The sequence below is a fragment of the Labrus bergylta genome, chromosome 17 (assembly GCF_963930695.1).
Source record: "Labrus bergylta chromosome 17, fLabBer1.1, whole genome shotgun sequence".
Taxonomy (NCBI): Eukaryota; Metazoa; Chordata; class Actinopteri; order Labriformes; family Labridae; genus Labrus; species Labrus bergylta.
The window spans coordinates 17,806,561-17,824,960 of record NC_089211.1 but is presented as its reverse complement, the minus strand read 5'-3'; the positions used below and the strand labels follow the sequence as shown (position 1 = coordinate 17,824,960).

General features: G+C 40.3%; 1 protein-coding gene across 1 annotated transcript in view; it reads left to right on the top strand.

The window, feature by feature from the left end:
* Positions 1 to 18,400, top strand: part of col27a1a (collagen, type XXVII, alpha 1a) — a 67,094-nt gene that overhangs the window by 30,290 nt on the left and 18,404 nt on the right. The window contains exons 8-24 of the mRNA XM_020634653.3: positions 26 to 70; positions 2,687 to 2,740; positions 3,135 to 3,179; positions 4,291 to 4,344; positions 5,087 to 5,131; positions 9,184 to 9,237; positions 10,973 to 11,017; positions 13,002 to 13,055; positions 13,326 to 13,370; positions 14,554 to 14,607; positions 14,964 to 15,017; positions 15,326 to 15,379; positions 15,466 to 15,519; positions 16,060 to 16,113; positions 16,264 to 16,308; positions 18,155 to 18,208; positions 18,293 to 18,337. Of these exons, the coding sequence (XP_020490309.2) occupies positions 26 to 70; positions 2,687 to 2,740; positions 3,135 to 3,179; positions 4,291 to 4,344; positions 5,087 to 5,131; positions 9,184 to 9,237; positions 10,973 to 11,017; positions 13,002 to 13,055; positions 13,326 to 13,370; positions 14,554 to 14,607; positions 14,964 to 15,017; positions 15,326 to 15,379; positions 15,466 to 15,519; positions 16,060 to 16,113; positions 16,264 to 16,308; positions 18,155 to 18,208; positions 18,293 to 18,337 (855 nt within the window). The remainder of the gene's footprint in view (positions 1 to 25; positions 71 to 2,686; positions 2,741 to 3,134; positions 3,180 to 4,290; positions 4,345 to 5,086; positions 5,132 to 9,183; positions 9,238 to 10,972; positions 11,018 to 13,001; positions 13,056 to 13,325; positions 13,371 to 14,553; positions 14,608 to 14,963; positions 15,018 to 15,325; positions 15,380 to 15,465; positions 15,520 to 16,059; positions 16,114 to 16,263; positions 16,309 to 18,154; positions 18,209 to 18,292; positions 18,338 to 18,400) is intronic.

Sequence of the window (18,400 nt, the reverse complement as noted above, 5' to 3'; positions counted from 1 at the left end):
ACTTCTACTTTCTCTTGTATCTTAGGGGCAGAAAGGTTACCCTGGTCCACCTGGACTCCCTGGAGAGTCTGTAAGTATTTTGTCGACTTTATTTTACACCTTTTTCTTTGCTATAAAACTCTAATACCAAATATCACTCTCTTGTGTTTTTGCTGTTCTTCAAACGTCCATATTTCCAAATCTTCCATCTCTTTTCAAGTTGTAATGTTGATATTATAAGGTACCTGATGCACACCCAATCACCTGCACTTCATGCATTTTCCTCTAAGAATATGTTAATATTGTCCTTCTGTCTTTATGTCAACAATCAGGGACTTAACTATGACAATGCACAATATTCTCATCTCATTCTTTAAGAGCTCGGTCATCATCCCCTCAGTCTGTTGTGTAATTGCCTGTTGTTTTCTGTTAGCGTTTGTTACTGTGTGTCCACAGTGTATAACTCAGGGTCGCCAGATTAGATTAGCCTGTTTTGAAGTACTGGTGAGGACTGACATCTGGCCAAAGTGCTGCACTGCAGCAATGCTCTCCAGGATGTCAGAAAGTGATGCCAAAGACAGAGAAAATAGAGGGAAGAGAAGCACGCGTAAGCCAACTAGGTCAACAGTGACACACTCTCGGCCATAACACGGCAGATATGAAGAAAAAAAATCTTTGTTTTACTTCTTTCCAAGATATTGTCTTTAAACATTCAGCATCTCTTAAATCGAATATTATTGGCCTTTAATACTGTCCCTTTATCATTCCTTCTTCCTCAAACTGACGATATCGATTCAATTAACTTTTTTTTATCCGCTGCTACAAGAGGGTGGAGACATGACTTTGGCTGTTTGGTCCAGCCCAAAAAGACTATTTTAAGTATGGAGCATCCAGGGCTATTTTCATCTGGGCTGGGTCATACTACTGTTTTCATTAAGTAAAGGCCTTAGTCATGCAAAGCAGAGTGGAACAGACTCATCATTGTCATACAGTTTTAGAAAGGTCCCTGTTCTTCAAGTGACGTCACCAGTTCAGGGAGTTCCTGTTCTACTAATCCCAGTAATTTTTTCTCTCCCACCCTCACGTCCTCCCACTGTCCATCCTCAAACGCCCCCGTCGTTCCCACAGACGATGATGATGCTGACTTCAGCCTTGAGTCAGAATCCCCGTAGCACACGGGATGGGGTTAATAAGCACAACTGTTTGGCAGAGCGGACTATGTTGAGGCTATTGGGAGCAAAGGCCAGCTGGTGTGCAGAGAGTGTTGATGACTCTCTGTTACTGTAATACACCGTGGACCAAAGTCAGAGGCTCTCCTCGCTGCTGGCTGGTTAAAGAAGGCCTCGCTTCTTGTCTGCTTCTAGCTGGCTGCATTGTGCTCTATATTTATCCAAGAGGCAAAAGGCACGCAGTGTGCATGGCTGCACGCCGGAGTGTGTCAAAGGAAGTTATAACGAACGCTCGAACTTGCTTCTTGAATTCTGGACACAACCCACCTTGTGTGTGTGCTGTGCTAACTCTCACCCATGCATACATAAGCAAAACCCTTAATTGGCGTCAATTCTGTTCCGAGGACACAGGCCACATCCAAGTGTTAAAGCATTAACAATAAGTACATGGGCAGAGACTGGCTGTAATGTGGGGATGGAATGGAGCCAAGTGCATTAACTCTGTACATTTACAGGCATAACTACCAATCCTGTTTTAGGGTTAGTTTTTTAATTCAAGCTGCCTTACACTTTATTTAATCAGGTTTTATTCATACAGCGCCAATCATAACAAATAACCCTTACAATCAAAATATACTTTACATACACTTTCAACAAATTAAAAGTTACCCCACTTTAAAACTATATAAGTCAAATCAAACTTCTGTATACTGAATATATATATCCTCAAGATTATGTTTGATATTTTTTAGGTTTTTTTTTGCAGTATTATATGATGCTATTACTTAGTAAAATATCCCGATAAACTTCCTTAAACTCTCTCTATGGATACACGTCTTTTTCATGGTGTATTTAATTTGATATGAAAACATTGTTATACAGTGAAATCGTAGGATTGTATTCAATTTCATCATCATACCCACGTCTATTGTCAGTGTACTCAGTACGTGAGACATTATGTAAACTGCACAGCAGTGGGTAAAGCATGTTCGGTATGTGATACAGTATAGTAATGATGATAGTAAGAAGGGATTTGCATGCAACTTTGTCAGACCTGCATATAACAAAAAACCAGGCCTTCATATTCAAGTGTAAATGTTTAGCTGCTGATCTAATACAACCATAGATAATAAATGGATAGTCACACTTACACATGCATATCATCCAACACTTTACAGTATAGCTTCATAAAGCTCAAATATGATCTTTTCCAAAAGCAGAGAAGGAGATTCCTTTGCAATAAACTACACACACTTACTGAAACACATACTAACCACGCTGGAATTTTAAATACAAAGGCCACTTTCTATGTCAGGCAAACACATCCATCTACTTATTTTACATTTTTAACCTCACCTCTGCTCCTTCCCCCTCTATGAAACTGACTGCTACTGTGCAGAATGGCAGGCCTGTGTGTTGTGCTACTTTAATTTTGATCACTCCCTCTCCTTCTCTCCCCTCTTTACTCCCTCTCTCTCTCTCTCTCTCTCTCTCTCTCTCTCTCTCTCTCTCTCTCTCTCTCTCTGTGATCCCTGCAGGGAGAGCAAGGTCCAGTCGGAAGCCCAGGTGCCAAAGGTTATCCTGGCAGGCAGGTGCAGTAAATCCTCTGCTGTGACTGGTACAGTTGTAGTCAGAGCCACAGTAAGGGCAGAGGGCCAAGTGGAATTAGGTTATGTTGAACAGCTGACTAAGGGAAATATTGAAGTAAATACTCTCTAGAGGGGATTTAGAACATACATACAACATAAAAGTTCTAAATTAAATGAGTTCAATTTTTTTTATCTTGAATCAATAATGTGCATGTTAAAATGTGTTTGCAGAAACAGCTTATTTTATGAGTGTAAATTGTGTTCTTAAACCTTCTGTGTTTTAATGCCATCACTTTACACAACAAAAACACACATTTAAAATGTATTCGGGGAAAAAATAGGTTTAAATACGAAATTGTTAAATCACTGAAATAAAGTTCCTCTCTTTGTTTTTCAGGGTTTACCAGGGCCTATAGGACCAGTTGGGCCTAAAGGCGTTCGGGTAAGTTAACCAAACGTCTTTCCTTTAAATGTGATTCTTAAATACGATTGATCAGTCTGAAATATTAACCCATCTGCTTTGACAGGACCTGAGAGTATTCTTGTGGGAAAAGCAGTAAGCCTTACAGCTTTATCCCCCTTTTATTTTGTACTTTAGAAAACAAGACTGTAAGTCCAGGTTAAAACACACCAAATGTTCTTAAAGTAAGGGTTTCAAACCATTGGTATTGTGTGCTGTTAGCATGTTGTGCAGAAGATTATGTATGTGCATGGAGATGCAAAAACTCATGTGTACCTCTGCATACATGAACAGATTCATACATGCTCACTGAATCCTGTGTGTGCCTCTATTAATGGTTTGCTAAACTTAGGAGCCTTTACTTGTAATGTAAACATTGTATTACCGTACACAGACACTTATTGAAAGACTGGCCGTTGATAAGCCTGCGCATGCAAACACACACCCTCTAGGTACACAAACAAAGCAACACATGCTCAGCAACACAAACAGTGATTTTTATGTTGCGTTCCATTAAAGGTTCTTTATCAGCTCCCCTCAGCAGCTCTGAAGCGTCCCCCCCGCCCCCACCGGCTGGAATTTCCTGTTTAAGCTCCATATGAGGCCCTGCTGTCTTAAGGAGGCATTCTCGTCCCCTCACTCTCTCACTTACTGAGCCACCTTTCCAAATATTCTGCACTTTGCTTTGCAGCATATTCCACATTGTGCACAAATCGTTCCCTAGCATCTGAACTGCCTCAACTGTTGTGTTTGTGCTTGTTTTGTGTTTCTCTGTGTGTGTCTCACCGTGCACCCGCCACTCAGTCTGATGTCCTGGCTATCTGCAGAGATCCCTGGCGTGAGGGTATGTGCCCTTGGACTACATCGTGGAAGCCAGCACCATGCAGTCCATGGGCATATACACTTGCCTCATGGCTTGGTTCTTCATGGAAGCACACCCTATCCACCATCGACCCCTCAAATTCAGCCCTAAAGCTGATGGGAGATGCTTTTCTACCTGCTGCTTTTATGATGTCTTAATACTCATTGTCAATACTTTTCTTCTTTTTTCTTTCTCCTATTGCCTTCTCTCCTCTCCTCTCCTCTCCTGCAGGGTTTCATTGGAATCCCGGGGCTTTTTGGCCTTCCTGGGCCTGATGGCGAAAGAGTAAGTTCTTCCATAATGTGTATTTTCTCTCATGCACAGTCAATAATTGCAAAAATGCACAGTGACCAACTTTACCCTGGCTAATAGCTCTATTGGATGACAACACTGTTTCTCCTGCCATTACACTCAGCTGTCTGGCTGTCGTTATAATGCGGGAAACAGCCCCCAGCTGTCCGAGATGCTGCTGTACGAGGCTGTGTGGGAGTGTTGATGACTCATATGATAAAAGCCCCCTCTTGGAGCCTTTGAACTGCATGAACTCATCAAGGCCTCCTCCTTCTGTACAGCCTCTAAAACATGAAGCGATTAGCCTACTTATGACATGCTCCAGGGGGTTGCGTCATGGCAGGAGTGGCTGTAATCAGGACCACTCCAGCCAGCACAGACGGCCGGAGAGTTGCCATATACCTTAGCTGCACACAACAAATGGTGTCTGCCTGTCTTCTCCCTGGAGAAACTGGTGTTTATTTACCATATGTAAATACATTTGAGAGATGGAGGGCCTAAATCCCTTATAATAGGCTGGGAACAAGTTGGATAAGCTGCAGTCAGCTGTTCCTCACATCTGTTGAGAGAACAAGGTTTTTTTAAGCTTGAACAGTGTTATGCTTTTGTTTGTTTTTGATATGGTTTTCAAATTATGTTTGTCTTTGTCTTTCCTCCTTTTTTTTTCTGCATCCTGAACCATTTTCCCCCTTCTGCTTTGTTTTCCACTTCTGCTCTCTCTTGTCTTGACTTTCAGGGCATTCCTGGCGAACCAGGGAAGAGGGGCAAGATGGGTAGGCCGGTAAAGTTTTGTCTCAACATACTTTACAGAAAATCATTATAATGTGTGATGAATTGTGCTGGAAATGTTGTACATTGTCTGCGAACGTATCATCTTCTAATGAACGACCACACTGTGGTAAAAAAAAAAAAAGTAGTTATTCAACTTCTTTACTGAAGAAAAAGTGAAAAAGAACAGGCTCTGAAATGTAATTACTGCTTAAAAGTACAACGTTGCCCTTTTTCTCTGCAAAGCTAACTTGACATATTTTCAAGACAAATAAAATAAAATAATGATAGCTTTACATAAAATAAAAACAGATAATATATTAAAAATATCAATGATCATTTCTTTCCAAAGTGAAAATCAGTTTGAATAGGAGTACCTTCCTGGTTTGAATCTGCCTTTGTGGTATGTATTTACTTTTATCCATGTTTCTACTAGTTAGCAATTAGCAATAGCGTTTAATTACAGGTAAGCTCAATGTGCTTTACATTGAGGGTAAAGACTAATGACTACCAGAATGATCGATTGTTTCCACAGTCATGAATAAGATTGAGATGAGAAATCAATCAAATCAAAAACACATCATAGTAACATCAAACACCAAAAACATAAAAGAAAATCAACTAAAAACCTCAAAAAGCATACTGCACATACATTAACCACACAAATGAACATGAACAAATACACACACACACACACACACACACACACACACACACACACACACACACACACACACACACACACACACACACAAAGAGTAACTTTTCATATGTTTGGGACTTTGGAGAATCTGGTTTTGAGTTAAGCTGTAAAAGTAGAGACGGCTATGAATGGACCTCAGGTCAACAGGTAGCTTGTTCCAGAGAGAAGGAACACAGTAACTAAAGGCCTCCTCTCTGGACTTGGAGACTTCCACCTGATGACCCGAGGGGCCGGGTTGGGTTGTAGACTGTGAGCAGGTCAGAAATGTACTCAGGAGCTGAACCTTTGAGAGCTTTATGAACTTGTAAAAGGAGATTGAGGGATTCAAACATTCTTATTGATAACAGATTTAAATGCTGCACGCTAACACGCTAATTTAAATGAGCCAATGATACATTGCATGTCATAAGCTTTTCTAAGTGTGTCTATTTGGGTCATATTCATCTTTTTTTTTTTGCAAAGTTTCCAGCAGCTACACATATGTGAAAATTTAAAAGGACTGCGTGTACGTCATTGTGTGAGTCGGCTCAGTATTTCCATAGCTGTTGGAAGGGTTAACTGCAGCCTAAATACTGTGGAGTCCCACCAGCCGCATGTCGGGGTCTTGGATGCAACAAGAAAAAGGCTTTTGTTGCAATAAAGAGCTTTTGCCCCCCCCCCCTCAGCATGGAGCCAAGCCATTTGGAGGAAGCCATAGGGTCTGTTGTGTGTGTCAGATAGTGTTCAAAGTCAGTTTGACGGAGTGTTTCGAAGGACTTCTAAACTCACTGCTGAGATCATTCTGCAGCTGCTGCTTATTGGTTTTTCAGTAAATAAGGCAGTTGTAGTGCGAGATGTATGAACGCACGCAAGAAAGCGTCTGCTTAGCGTGAGGTTTTCAGAACGCTAGCTTTTTCTGTAATTAGACAAATCTGACGGAGGTCACTGCAGATGCCAAATCTCCATTTGTGAGGTCTTGTGTCACATCAGTGAGTTTCAAATTTCATGAACTGATGTGGTTTTTCTGATGTTTTTCGGCAACAAAGAGCATTTCACAGTTTTGGCACAGGTTATGCAAAGCTAAGAGTATTCATATGGAGCTGCTGTCATCACAGCTTGCTCTTTACCGCTCTCATTTTATACTGGACAGTTTAAGCACAGCTTGTCAACGCCAAGAGGAAAAATGACAGTATATCACTAAACAGCATTGTCTTAAAAGAGAGTCAAAGAGAAATCCTAGAATTTTGAATTTTTGAATTTGATCTAGGGATTTTTATCTTGCTGCTACAGCCATTTAAAAACTGACCTTTATATGTTACTGGAAAATGCACACACCATTGTCTTTGTCCTGCTACTGCATGGAAAATGGGAAGTAAGGCATTTACAAGATGATCCCTTAGAGAACATCCTTGTCCTCCCTGATGCAGGAGAAAGAACAGAAGAATCACCTGAACCAGGGCCAGACACTTTAATGGCCATAACCACAGCACTTGTACTCTGTTGAGGAAACGCACGCTCAGACACACAACTACGTCCACCTTTTACCAAAAGACAGATGATATATCTAAATCTAAAACAGTGGAGAGCATAAAAAGTTTTTTCCGCAGTGCATCGCCAGCACTTCTGCATTTTTACTTAACCTTTATTTTTTGCATGTTGCTATTTAAGGCTTGTTTGTCTTGTCTTTATCAGACTCATCAGTTGCACTTCTTTGGCATTGTGCTGCTACTGTGGAACAGTTTGACCATGAAGCTGAAAAACATGGTTATCTGACATTAAATAAAAACAGAGATACACTATAGGCTCATAAGATTCAATACAAAGGCTTTTTTTAAGAGCTTTTCTTCGCCAAGCAACATTTCCCACATTTGTCCTTCATTTCTGTGGCGGTGGTTTCAGCTGTATGATTCCTCTTTTGGGTCACTGCCATGATTCATAGACTTCTTTTGCACTTCTGATACCCCTTGTGAGCACAATTTCTTTGTGCCATTGAAGCAGTCCAATGCAGTCTGTCAAAAATATTTTTTCTAATAGCTTTTAAAACAGAAAAGAGATTTTGCTGACATAATTCAATCAAAGCATTTAGTGCAGCTAGGATGACACCATTGACCCGATTAGATGTGTCCTTGATTGATGGAAAGGTGAACATTTACATACATCTGTCACCAGGATTGTTATTGTTTGAATATGCAGTCTAAATTTAAAATGATCCCAGACTTTCTGTCCTTAAAGAAATAAACTTGCAAACCCGAATACAAAGAATAACATTTAGTCAGCAGTTTCTATTTTCTAAGGCACGTCAGCCATTAAAATAAACATGTGCTCTATATCTTAAACATCTAAGCTATGGTAAAAAATAGCTGGAGGTATCTACAGTAATTAGCACCTTTGAATGATTTGTTGAGGCCACAATAGCATAAGCATGCCATTATGAGTGTTTCTGGACTGTTGGGGTTTAAAACACGTTGGCACTGTGCTGTCTGCAGCTGTGGTTCCTCAGTTTAGCTCTACCTACAGTTAGCATAGCTCAGATTAGCATGCCGTTTTTCTACTAAATGAACAGACTTGGCTACTGGTTTTTCATGTTGTATTTAGAAAATGTAGTCAACAGAACAGTTGGCTGCCCTGCATCTGATAGACGTCCTGTGTATAATGCTCCCATTATGCACTTACTTTGTACATATTTAGAATTACTGTGAGTGTAAGGTTATTTTGTCCGGGGAAATTGTTATAATTGCTGTGCAATTACAGCTGTGGAATTCTTGGTTGTGTAACACTCAGCACTATTTGTAAAAACATGCTCCAAAAATGTCAACTTGAAGGTAAAACACATAATTATTTACACACCCTTACCCAATGAAAAGCATTTTTAAACTTACAATGAGTTTCTTTAATTCTATAATTAAAACATTCTAAACATTGAAGTGCCAAAGTTCGTTTTTTTTTAGGTAAGAGTTACAGTTTTAACATTTATCTGATCAGAGTTGTTATGCTGTGAAACTAACAAAGAATTTGAAGCCAGCTGCCCAATGCCAAACAGCTAGTTGGCGCCTAGCTTGTGAACATAACATACCTGAAACATACTTTTTCAGGAGCTGGCAGAGACAACTGAAAATCAGAATAATAACTGGACTTTTAATAATCAAGTGACAAGAAACATGACTCAAAGTAGAGCTAACATTGCTGCGTATCTGCTAAATGTGTAAGTTAGCAAACTTGTTGGCAAAGAGTTGCTAACAAGATTACCATATAAACTGTTTAAAATATAAGCTACTACAGGTTTGATAGAGCAGAAATGATTCTTTAAATTTCATCCATGTTTCAGCTTGATTCTTTCCTGTTTATACAAAGCAGAACATTAAAGCTACTCTCTCTGTCTTCAGGGGTTTCCAGGCGACTTTGGGGAGAGAGGACCACCTGGACCAGATGGAGAGCCAGTATGTCACAAACTCAGTTAGCCAAAAAGCATACTTAAAGACATTACCATTCCAAGTCCTCAGACACTAAGACATAGAGACATCACACTTACACAAACACACAAATTGAGAGCAGTGGTTTCCCTTGCATCCCCCCCTCCCCCCTAGTGTTTTAGCACTGACATTTTGGCAGAAGCCGCTGGATAAATCATCCAACAGTCCAGAAGTTCGCCTCTGTTTTATTTGAAGTGAGTTTTTCGGTCCGGACAAGTTTTACTGCTGTATTTAATTTCAACCCATGCCTTCCTCCATTGTAGATAATTTTTCTTGGCCCTTGGTTTCAAAAACCTGCAGTATTAACAGGGGATCAGTTAGCGGGCCTGGCTTTAGAATGCAGCCCATGTAAACGGGCCACCAACACACACATACATTGTTATTATTAGAAGGTGATATCCAAGAATAGTAAATGATGTAATAGGAGGTTGTGTTGAGAAATTCTTCCAAATCACGGTCAGCATAGATTGTTTGCTTGTTTGTCCCATGGCTGGGTCCATATGGAAGGCATCAAATTATTACTGTAGCATTTTGGCTATTTTCTGGATATTCACTGTTTTTCTGACAAATGTAACACTTCATAAGTCCCAGTGAGAGGCTCTAGAATAAAACCATAAACACATCAGAAAGTTGCTCTTTAACAAACTCTAAATACATAATAAACATGAAGCACATTTATGTTTAAAGAAACACTTTGCTCACACATCTGTGACTTTTCGTTCTTGTTGCTTCGGCAACCAAACTCCTCATAAATCCTGTCTTAGACCTGGTGTTTTTTTCCCCCTGTGAATAACTGATACAGTCAGACGTATCAGATGTTGTATGGATATATTTTGTTAGTCTACACAGGGGGTTTAAGAAATCGAAGTTACATACTTCATTTATTCCCCCCAGCTGAGTCTTTAATGTCTGTAAATTTCAGAAACAAAAGCTAAGGAACTTTGTCATATGCTACAAAACCGTAATGGGAGAAAGTGTCTTTAAGGGTGAAGGTTTGATGTCAATGCTTTCGGAGTTATTGGAATTAAAAAAAGTAATACAAATTATAAAATATTTGTTTTATCTTAAATACAATCATAATAGCTGCTCATTGAGCTAAATGCTAGCATTAGCATGCAATTATGCACACAAGGATCATGCTAACATGCTTACGTTTATCCAAACATGCTACAATGAGAGGATTAAAAACAACCTTTATGGTTTTAACTATCTAATGTTAGTTAGCCTGTTAGCATGTTTCCCTGTTACTGTAGCAACAAAGTCAGCTAATGCTTAAGAAAAGGTCTTGAGTTTTGCATTGATTTCGCAGTCCAATTAAAATCTTCCACCTGCTGGTGGCACTAGAGGAAAAGTCAGTTTACCACAGTCATTATGATTCATCCACTGAGAACCAGGGTATATCTGTAAAAAATTCCATCAATCTATTTCTTTCATGTTATTGGAGGGAGAGCTAACCTGCAGACTGGAAAAAGCCTCAGAGGGACGATGGGCTAACATCCACTTCCAACTTCACCTCACACACACACACTTACACATATGCACACACACATATACGTGCACACAGCCCCCACTCATAAGCCGTGATGAACACTGAGCCACTCTTCTGAGCATGTTTGTTTAAAAAAGAGCCAATAACCCCAGAAACTTGCTCCTTCTGACTCTCCCTTCATCTCACTGAATCTCTCTCCTCCTCTACGAATAGGGTGAGATGGGAGCCCCCGGTCCAAACGGAGTTCTTGGACTTATTGTGAGTAGTGGTTTATGTATGTTTTTGTGTACTTGCCTTTGTTTAAACACAGACATGTGTTCTGTTAATACATGGCTTTGAAAGACTGTATTGAACTGAAATAGATTTGCCTACTGAATTTGAAAAACAGTCTCTAGTAGCTCCTATCATTATCTACGCTGCCCACCAATATCGTGGGAAACAAATCATTCTCAGTTGGTTCTTAGCCCCTGAAATTATTTTTTAAAAGTGTAATGTTAGTTTGTAGTTTGGGAGATTTTGGCAATGCAGTTAACCTCTAAAAGAAGGAGTTTGTAGCTCCTACTTCCTCTCATGACAAACACAGCAATGATCAATCAAACAGACATAAACAAAGCGTCTTGTTTTCCACTTCAATCTCTCTCTTATTAACTATTTTTAAAACAGGAACTTCCCCCTCGCCCACCCATCACCTTGCCCTCCAAGCCTGCCCTGCCCGACAGCCACATCATTTTGTCTGATTATAATGTCTCCCTGGTTTCTCTTGTCGTGTCCCATCTTCATTCATCGCCACCACTCCTCCCGGTCTATTCTAGGCCACCGGTGGTGGTAGAAGGCCTGTAATTGGAGGACTCTCTGATTACAGCTCTGGGTCCATCTGTCCCGACAGTGTACTGTACAGTACACAACCAGCAGCACAAAGCTGCACTTCAAAGATATAAATATACAAACACCCTTCTCTAGAGACTGTAGACCTCAAGTTAGGGTGAAGGCAGGCCACTGTTGGGAAAGTGTTAGCATGAAGATGGAGATCAGGGGCTTTCCAAAAACAATGATAGTTTTTTATGTCTTTGTTTCAGTCTTATCTCTTAGCAGAGCTCTGCAACTCGAAAAATAACCTAAAAAATATTTTGCATTGGCCCTGCACACACCATCCAACTTTTGTTTGATACACAACAGGTCACAAAAGGTTATTGCACTCTCCAGGAAATGAACCTGGGTGCCCCCTGTGGCATGCATTTAAATTCAGTTACCATTATGTTACATTATTTTACTTTAAATCTTTATGTAATTCCTACTATTTTGGCCCGTAAGAAGAAAACTTGCAGTTGGAATTGACAATTGTTTGTCTTTTTGGCCCTTGAGAGGGATGTAGCTCTGGAGCCATAGAATCGGTACTATTGTCAATGAGTTGACTACGATGTTGGACAAAGTGCTTTTTTCCCTTTCATAGTCTGCATTGACTTTTCCCAGCTAAAGGTAAATAAACTTTTTCAGCCTTTAATACCAAATTAAGTGACTTGTTGTGGCAGACTTTTTCTGCTTAATGCATTCAATAACATCCTCTGTTACACACGCAGATGCCACAATAGTCAAAGAGAATTTCTAAAACACTGAGCCAAGGCCACCCTGAAGTTCTTTCAGCAGAGAATGAAAATAAGATAACAGCTCTCAGCCTGTGATGATTCTCTGTGCAGAGGACACATGTCAGGAATGATTTCATCAACACAAAGTACAATCAGGTTCCCTCTCACAGGCTGAAAAGACGGCCGATTACCTTAACTAGTCTTCCATCACTCTACAGTATTTGTCCTTTCTGAATTAAATGACATCCATATTTGTATTTCAAATCTTGCTTTTTTTTTCTCTCTTTGGCCATGAATTGTGAATGTATTCCCAGTAGGACCATTGACATACCATCAAGTAGTTATTTGTTAATTTTGTTGATTAAGGCGTAAAAGGAAATACAATCTTGGAATCAGACAGCACAATCTATTCCTTATCTCTTCAATTTGTCCATTTGTTATCCTCCATTGTTTTGTGTGGTGTGTAATCTTATGGCCGTATGGATTGTCTGGAAGCAAGACAATAAAACTTAGTCTTGCATTTATTCCAAAGTGAACTGACATGAACTCATTGTTAGTGCGTGTTTGTAGAGTAAAAGCTACGGGACTGGGCCATGTTTTTATCTGTAATTCATGCACGGAATATGAATATGTTTCTTATTTGCCCCCTTTGGCGACAGGGTGATATGGGACCTGTGGGAGAGATGGGCCTTCCAGGACCTAATGGACTGAAGGTAAGCTCTCCCAAACAGATGGAAGCTGTTTCCTTAACTGTCTTATCTGGTATTGTCTTGTTGTTACTGCATATAGTTCAGTTATTATTGTTATACAACTCAAAGGAAAAGCCAACAACAGAGTTTGGAGACAAAGCTGGATGAAATAACACATTAGACTTTGCCAGTGATTTACATCCTCAGCACGGAAACATTACCATGAGGGTGAATTGTAGGTGATCTTTGTCTTTGGGGATCCCTTTCTAACCTAACTGCTGGTGCTTGTTGCAGGGGGTTCCCGGAAATCCAGGAGAACCAGGACTGAAAGGTGATAAGGTGATCTGAATATTCCTGTTATTGACCTGTGTTTTAAGCAGCATGTGATGTAGGCCTTCATGTTCTCCTTTGCATCATGCTATAGCCAACTCTGTCCAACTTTTACATAGAGAGCATGTTTTCAGTAGGTCCCACCTTCATTTTCACTTCTAGGCCTATGGAAACTCTTTCACTTATATAAAGCATCAGATTTGACTGTTTTCTCTTGTTTTCATGAGTCCTTGCTATGTTACTTCCATGACATCCCTTTGTGATATGTTAATGAAAACGACTCGTCCCCATCTTTCAGCAGGGAGACTGTCTGTTGATAAACTTAAAGGAATAATTTGACTATTTGTGCAAATATGCTTATCACTTCTTGAACTTTAGATGAGAAAATCGATACCACTCATTTGTCCGTTGAGTATGGCATTCAAGCAAAGAAATGCTTAACTTAGCTTAACATAAAGCCTAAACACAGTGGAAAGCCGCTAGTTTGGCTCAGTCCAACAGCAAAAAGGGGATGATGACAAAAAGTTAGCCTAAAAGCCAGTATTTGGGGTGTTAAAGGGGTTTTTGAGTGGGACTATTTCCTGGCTGGGGGCAGTGAACTCTTGGTGACTGAAAAGTAAGGCTACTGTCCCTGGTTAAGTAGTTAGTCCAACACCTCTTTGGGTTTTGTAGGATTACAAAAACAGATATAGCATGTTTATTTGTAAGTTATTTTTAACCTTTGGATAGCAAAGCTGTTTGACTTCAGTTTTGAAGCTAAGCTAAGCTAACCAGCTGCTGGCTCCAACTTCAGATTCATGTACGGACATGAGCGTGGTATCAATCTTCTTATCTGATAAGTGGCAAGAACGTGAGTAAGACTAAAGCCGATCGGACTCAGGCAAAGAGTAAAATAATTAATTGTCTAGATTTACTTATCTCAAACACTGGCGTATTCTGTAAGACGTGTGGGTGTACAGATCAGTGGGATTGCTATCAACGCCTTCAATAAAACAGATTGACACCACATGAAGAACTTGGCTCATCAAATGAATTAGATCAATTGTGACAGAATGTTGGTAATCAACAAACCTGTAATTAGTATTGTCTGTTCAAAAGCTGAATGTGATTGTTCAAGTTGAAAACTACCATTCCCCCTAATGTTTTCCATTTATATCTCTTTATGTCCATACCCTCCATCTTCCTGTGTCAGGGTGAAATTGGGATTCCTGGAGAACAAGGGGAGATTGGGTACAAAGGAGACAAGGTAGATCACCACTGCAGGACACATGCATGTATTATAAATGTTCACATTTAGACTTAACATCCTTTTTTGGAAGAACTGTGTGTCTGCAAAATGACTTAGCCAGATGTGTTTTGTCCTGGTTATGGAAAGTCTTATGTAAACCCTCCTCATGTATCTGTATGTGTAAGCAAAATCAAACTCTTTTAGCAACCAAGCACGGAGTGGTCCCAAGAGATAAAAGAAATATTGAGCAAAGTCATGCATGTCTAATGTCTGTTTCCTTCGAGGAAAAGGAAAGGAACCAGGGTTCTTTTTTGCTTCTGATTGCTCTCTGACTGTCAGTCTAACATTTTATTTCTTGTGTTTCTGTTGGACAGGGTATCCAAGGGGCTCCAGGTTTGCCAGGCATCCAAGGAAAACCAGGACCGCAGGTTAGCTTTGGTTCTAGCATACAGAAATAACTTAATATGCATAAATGTGGGTAAAGTACGAATACTTAATCCGAATTTCCTTTCCAAGAGTCACTCCATATCTGCTCAATATTTTGCTACAGCAACAGTTTAATTAGTTAGCCTAGCTTAGCGCCCAAACCGGAACCTGGGTGGAAACTTAGCCTGGGTCCATCTGAAGTTAACAAAATCTGCTGACATGTATAAAAGGTGTCTCATATTACTCGCATATCCCAAGATATCCCAATATTTCTTTAAGGTATTTCTCATGTTTGTTGTCTTTGTCACAGGGAAAGGTAGGAGAGAAAGGTCCAGACGGTGCACCTGGACCTCCAGGCCCTGAGGTCAGTATTTACATTGCTACAATCATTTAGTGAGCCTTTATTTTGGACAGACAATTGACAATTTATTGTTTAATCGACCGTGACAGGGTTTTCCTGGTGACATGGGACCACCGGGAGAGAACGGCCTTGAAGGACTAAAGGTGAGCAAACTGTCTTTTTGCTGAGTCGTCTATGAATGCAAGAGAAAGAAAAAGACATGTAAGTTAGCAGCTCTGTTGTTTAGTATTTTGAGCTAAATGCTAAAGTCTGCATGCTAACATGATTTCAGTGGAAGTGTTAACATGCAATTATTTAGCAGAATTAATGTCTGCCATGTTCACTATCTTACTTCAGTGTGTTAGCATGCTGAGCTTTGCTAATTAGCACTTAAAGCAAAGTAGAGCTTAGGCTGGTGTGAGGGTAATTAGTTTAGCAGGTTTCTTTTTGGAAAAAAATCTGAACAAATCAATAATTTCATGTAACAATGGCACTTATTCAGGAAACCAACAAAGCCATAGTGATTCATGAACGTTTGTACAGAATTCCAAGATAATCCATCCAGCAGTTGTTGAGATATTTCAGTCTGGACCAAATTGGTAGACCAGCTGACCAAAAGACCAACATTGTCTTCGCTACAGCCAAACCACTCCTGGCTAAAGAGCATTAGCATTCATTCATTCGACTGTTTGTTACCCATCCAGGGAAAGCCAGGAGTCAGAGGTTTACCGGGACCACGAGGGGTGCCTGGCTTGGAGGTAAGACTGCCCATCACTACCCCTGCCAGAATGACCCCAAAGCGCCAAAAGGCATTAAATGTTTTATTGCGCAGGGCTTCTCTTTGCTAAGGGGCTGCTTTGTGTCCCCCCAACATAATTCATGCTAAGATCAATATCATCTGTTTCCAGGGTAATGAAGGCCCGATCGGACCACCAGGACCAACAGGGCTTGAGGTGAGTTATTAGATAAATACCCAGCGCTCCCTGCCTGCTGTGGAGAAAGGAGGGAGAGAGAGCTGATAAAAGGGGTCACAGTATAGCATGTGGTTTACTAGACATTCATGTGTGTTTAGTCATGGAAACACTTTGAGTCTGTGTGTGCAATTATGCAAGTTTACATGTTTGTTTAAACTGTACCCCATGCAGTACAATCAAACCATCAGTCATGTGCATTGTTTTGGATTCTTTCCATATCCCTTGTATGTCTGTTGTAAACAAATTAATGACAGAGATGGATTGAAATATCACAGAGTTTATAGAAACCTAAATTCAGTGTGAAGCCGAATCAACTCATGATCAGCTGTACAGTTCTGAGTTAGAAGATCAATGCAATCATTGCATGGAGAAAGTTTGCAATTGGACTGCTATGAATGTTACTTGATGTGAGTAAACAGAGCAGGCAATTGAAATGCAGTGCCAGCCTTCTGTTTTCAACAAATTACATACTCTAAATCATGTGTGACTCTTTATGCATCCCAAGGACCAGCACAGCAAGCAGTATAATTTAGCGGTTTAATTTTAATCATGCAGCCCAACGATTGTTGTCCCGCAGTGAGAGTTGATAACAAGGTTATAAAGTAGGCCATCATTATGGACTTTTCTCGGTTTCCAATAGAGGAGCTGTAGAAATCTTATGGATGTTGTGCTACGTTTTGTCTCTTTGCAATTTTCCTCTCGCAACAAAGGCTTGCATGCAATCCACATTCTTGGCCACTAGGGGGTGATAACTGCAGTCACCTTGTTTATAGTTGGCAAGATTTATTGCTGCCATAAAGTGCTAGATGTTAATGGACCACTGCAGAAATGAAAGGGTTGTTGACATTATTTCTTAACTTTTTCTCTGGCTGACAGAGAAAATTGACTCTTAAAAAAATAGAAATGCTGTCATCCCTACTTTTTCTTTCCTTTAAAAAAAATGTTTCTTTATCCGCAATGCTAACAATCCATCGGTTTATCTTTTTCTTCTTCCTGCTTCCCAGTCAGTGTGCACTTTCTTTGACTCCGGCCCCCTTAAACTCCCCTCCATCTTGTCACCCACCCCGCCCCTCTCTCCTCTATCCAAGGGAAGTGGTGTATTACTCCTTCAGGAGCTGTGATTGATCTCTGGCCAGGTGCCACAGGTCCTCCTGCTACTCCACCATGTCCTTTTCCTCAACCAGCTGTCTTTTAGCTTCACTGCTCTGCTCATACTGCCCTCTGCCCTCTTCATACTGTCTCTTACACCTCCTCAGATGTCCACTCTGCTCTTTCTTTAAGCATTCCTTTTCTTTTGTTGGTTAATGTGGTGCGTCACAGATGTACATTTAAATAGGGTGATAAGAAGTCACAAATCCTGGAGAGCTCTGTTTTATTCTCATTTTACTGTTTTTCAGTAAAACAGCGTGAGCCTTCTGAAAGCTGCCAATGTTTCCGGAGTAAAACTTTGGAATTTTTGAGTCACCTAGTCTTTAGGAGTTTGGCTTAGACATTTGTGACCTGGAATTATTGCTGGTAAAAAAAGCACTCAGACCCCCTCTTAACCCCGGGAATTACTGTCTGTGCAAGAGGAACATTACACTCATTGAACGCTTTCACAGCCGGCCAAAATGTACTGTCAGCAATACCTGCACACGCCAATGCATAGTTCGACAGCATGTACAGTGAGCTAGAACAGCTGCCGACAACAGTACTTCCTAACCCATACTTCAGAATGTCATCTCTTATATTCATCGGGAGTTTGTCATGAATTGCAATGATTCGGCGACTGCTAAGTGTAAATCTGTAATTGGCTTCTATTATTCACAGCTTTGTCCTCTTTCAGGGTAGACTGGGCCGAAAAGGATTTCCTGGAAAAGTTGGGCCAGAGGGACTTAAGGTAAAAAAGAAAATCAGTAAGCGTATACCATTTTTGCCTTTTCTCAGCATAAACAAACCATAAGTAATGCATGTTTTTCTGCAGGGAGAGACTGGTATCACAGGAAATGTTGGAGCCATGGGGGAAAGAGTAAGAAACAGTCACAAAGCACATACCATTTTTCCAAATCCTAATCTATTCATCCAGCCATCC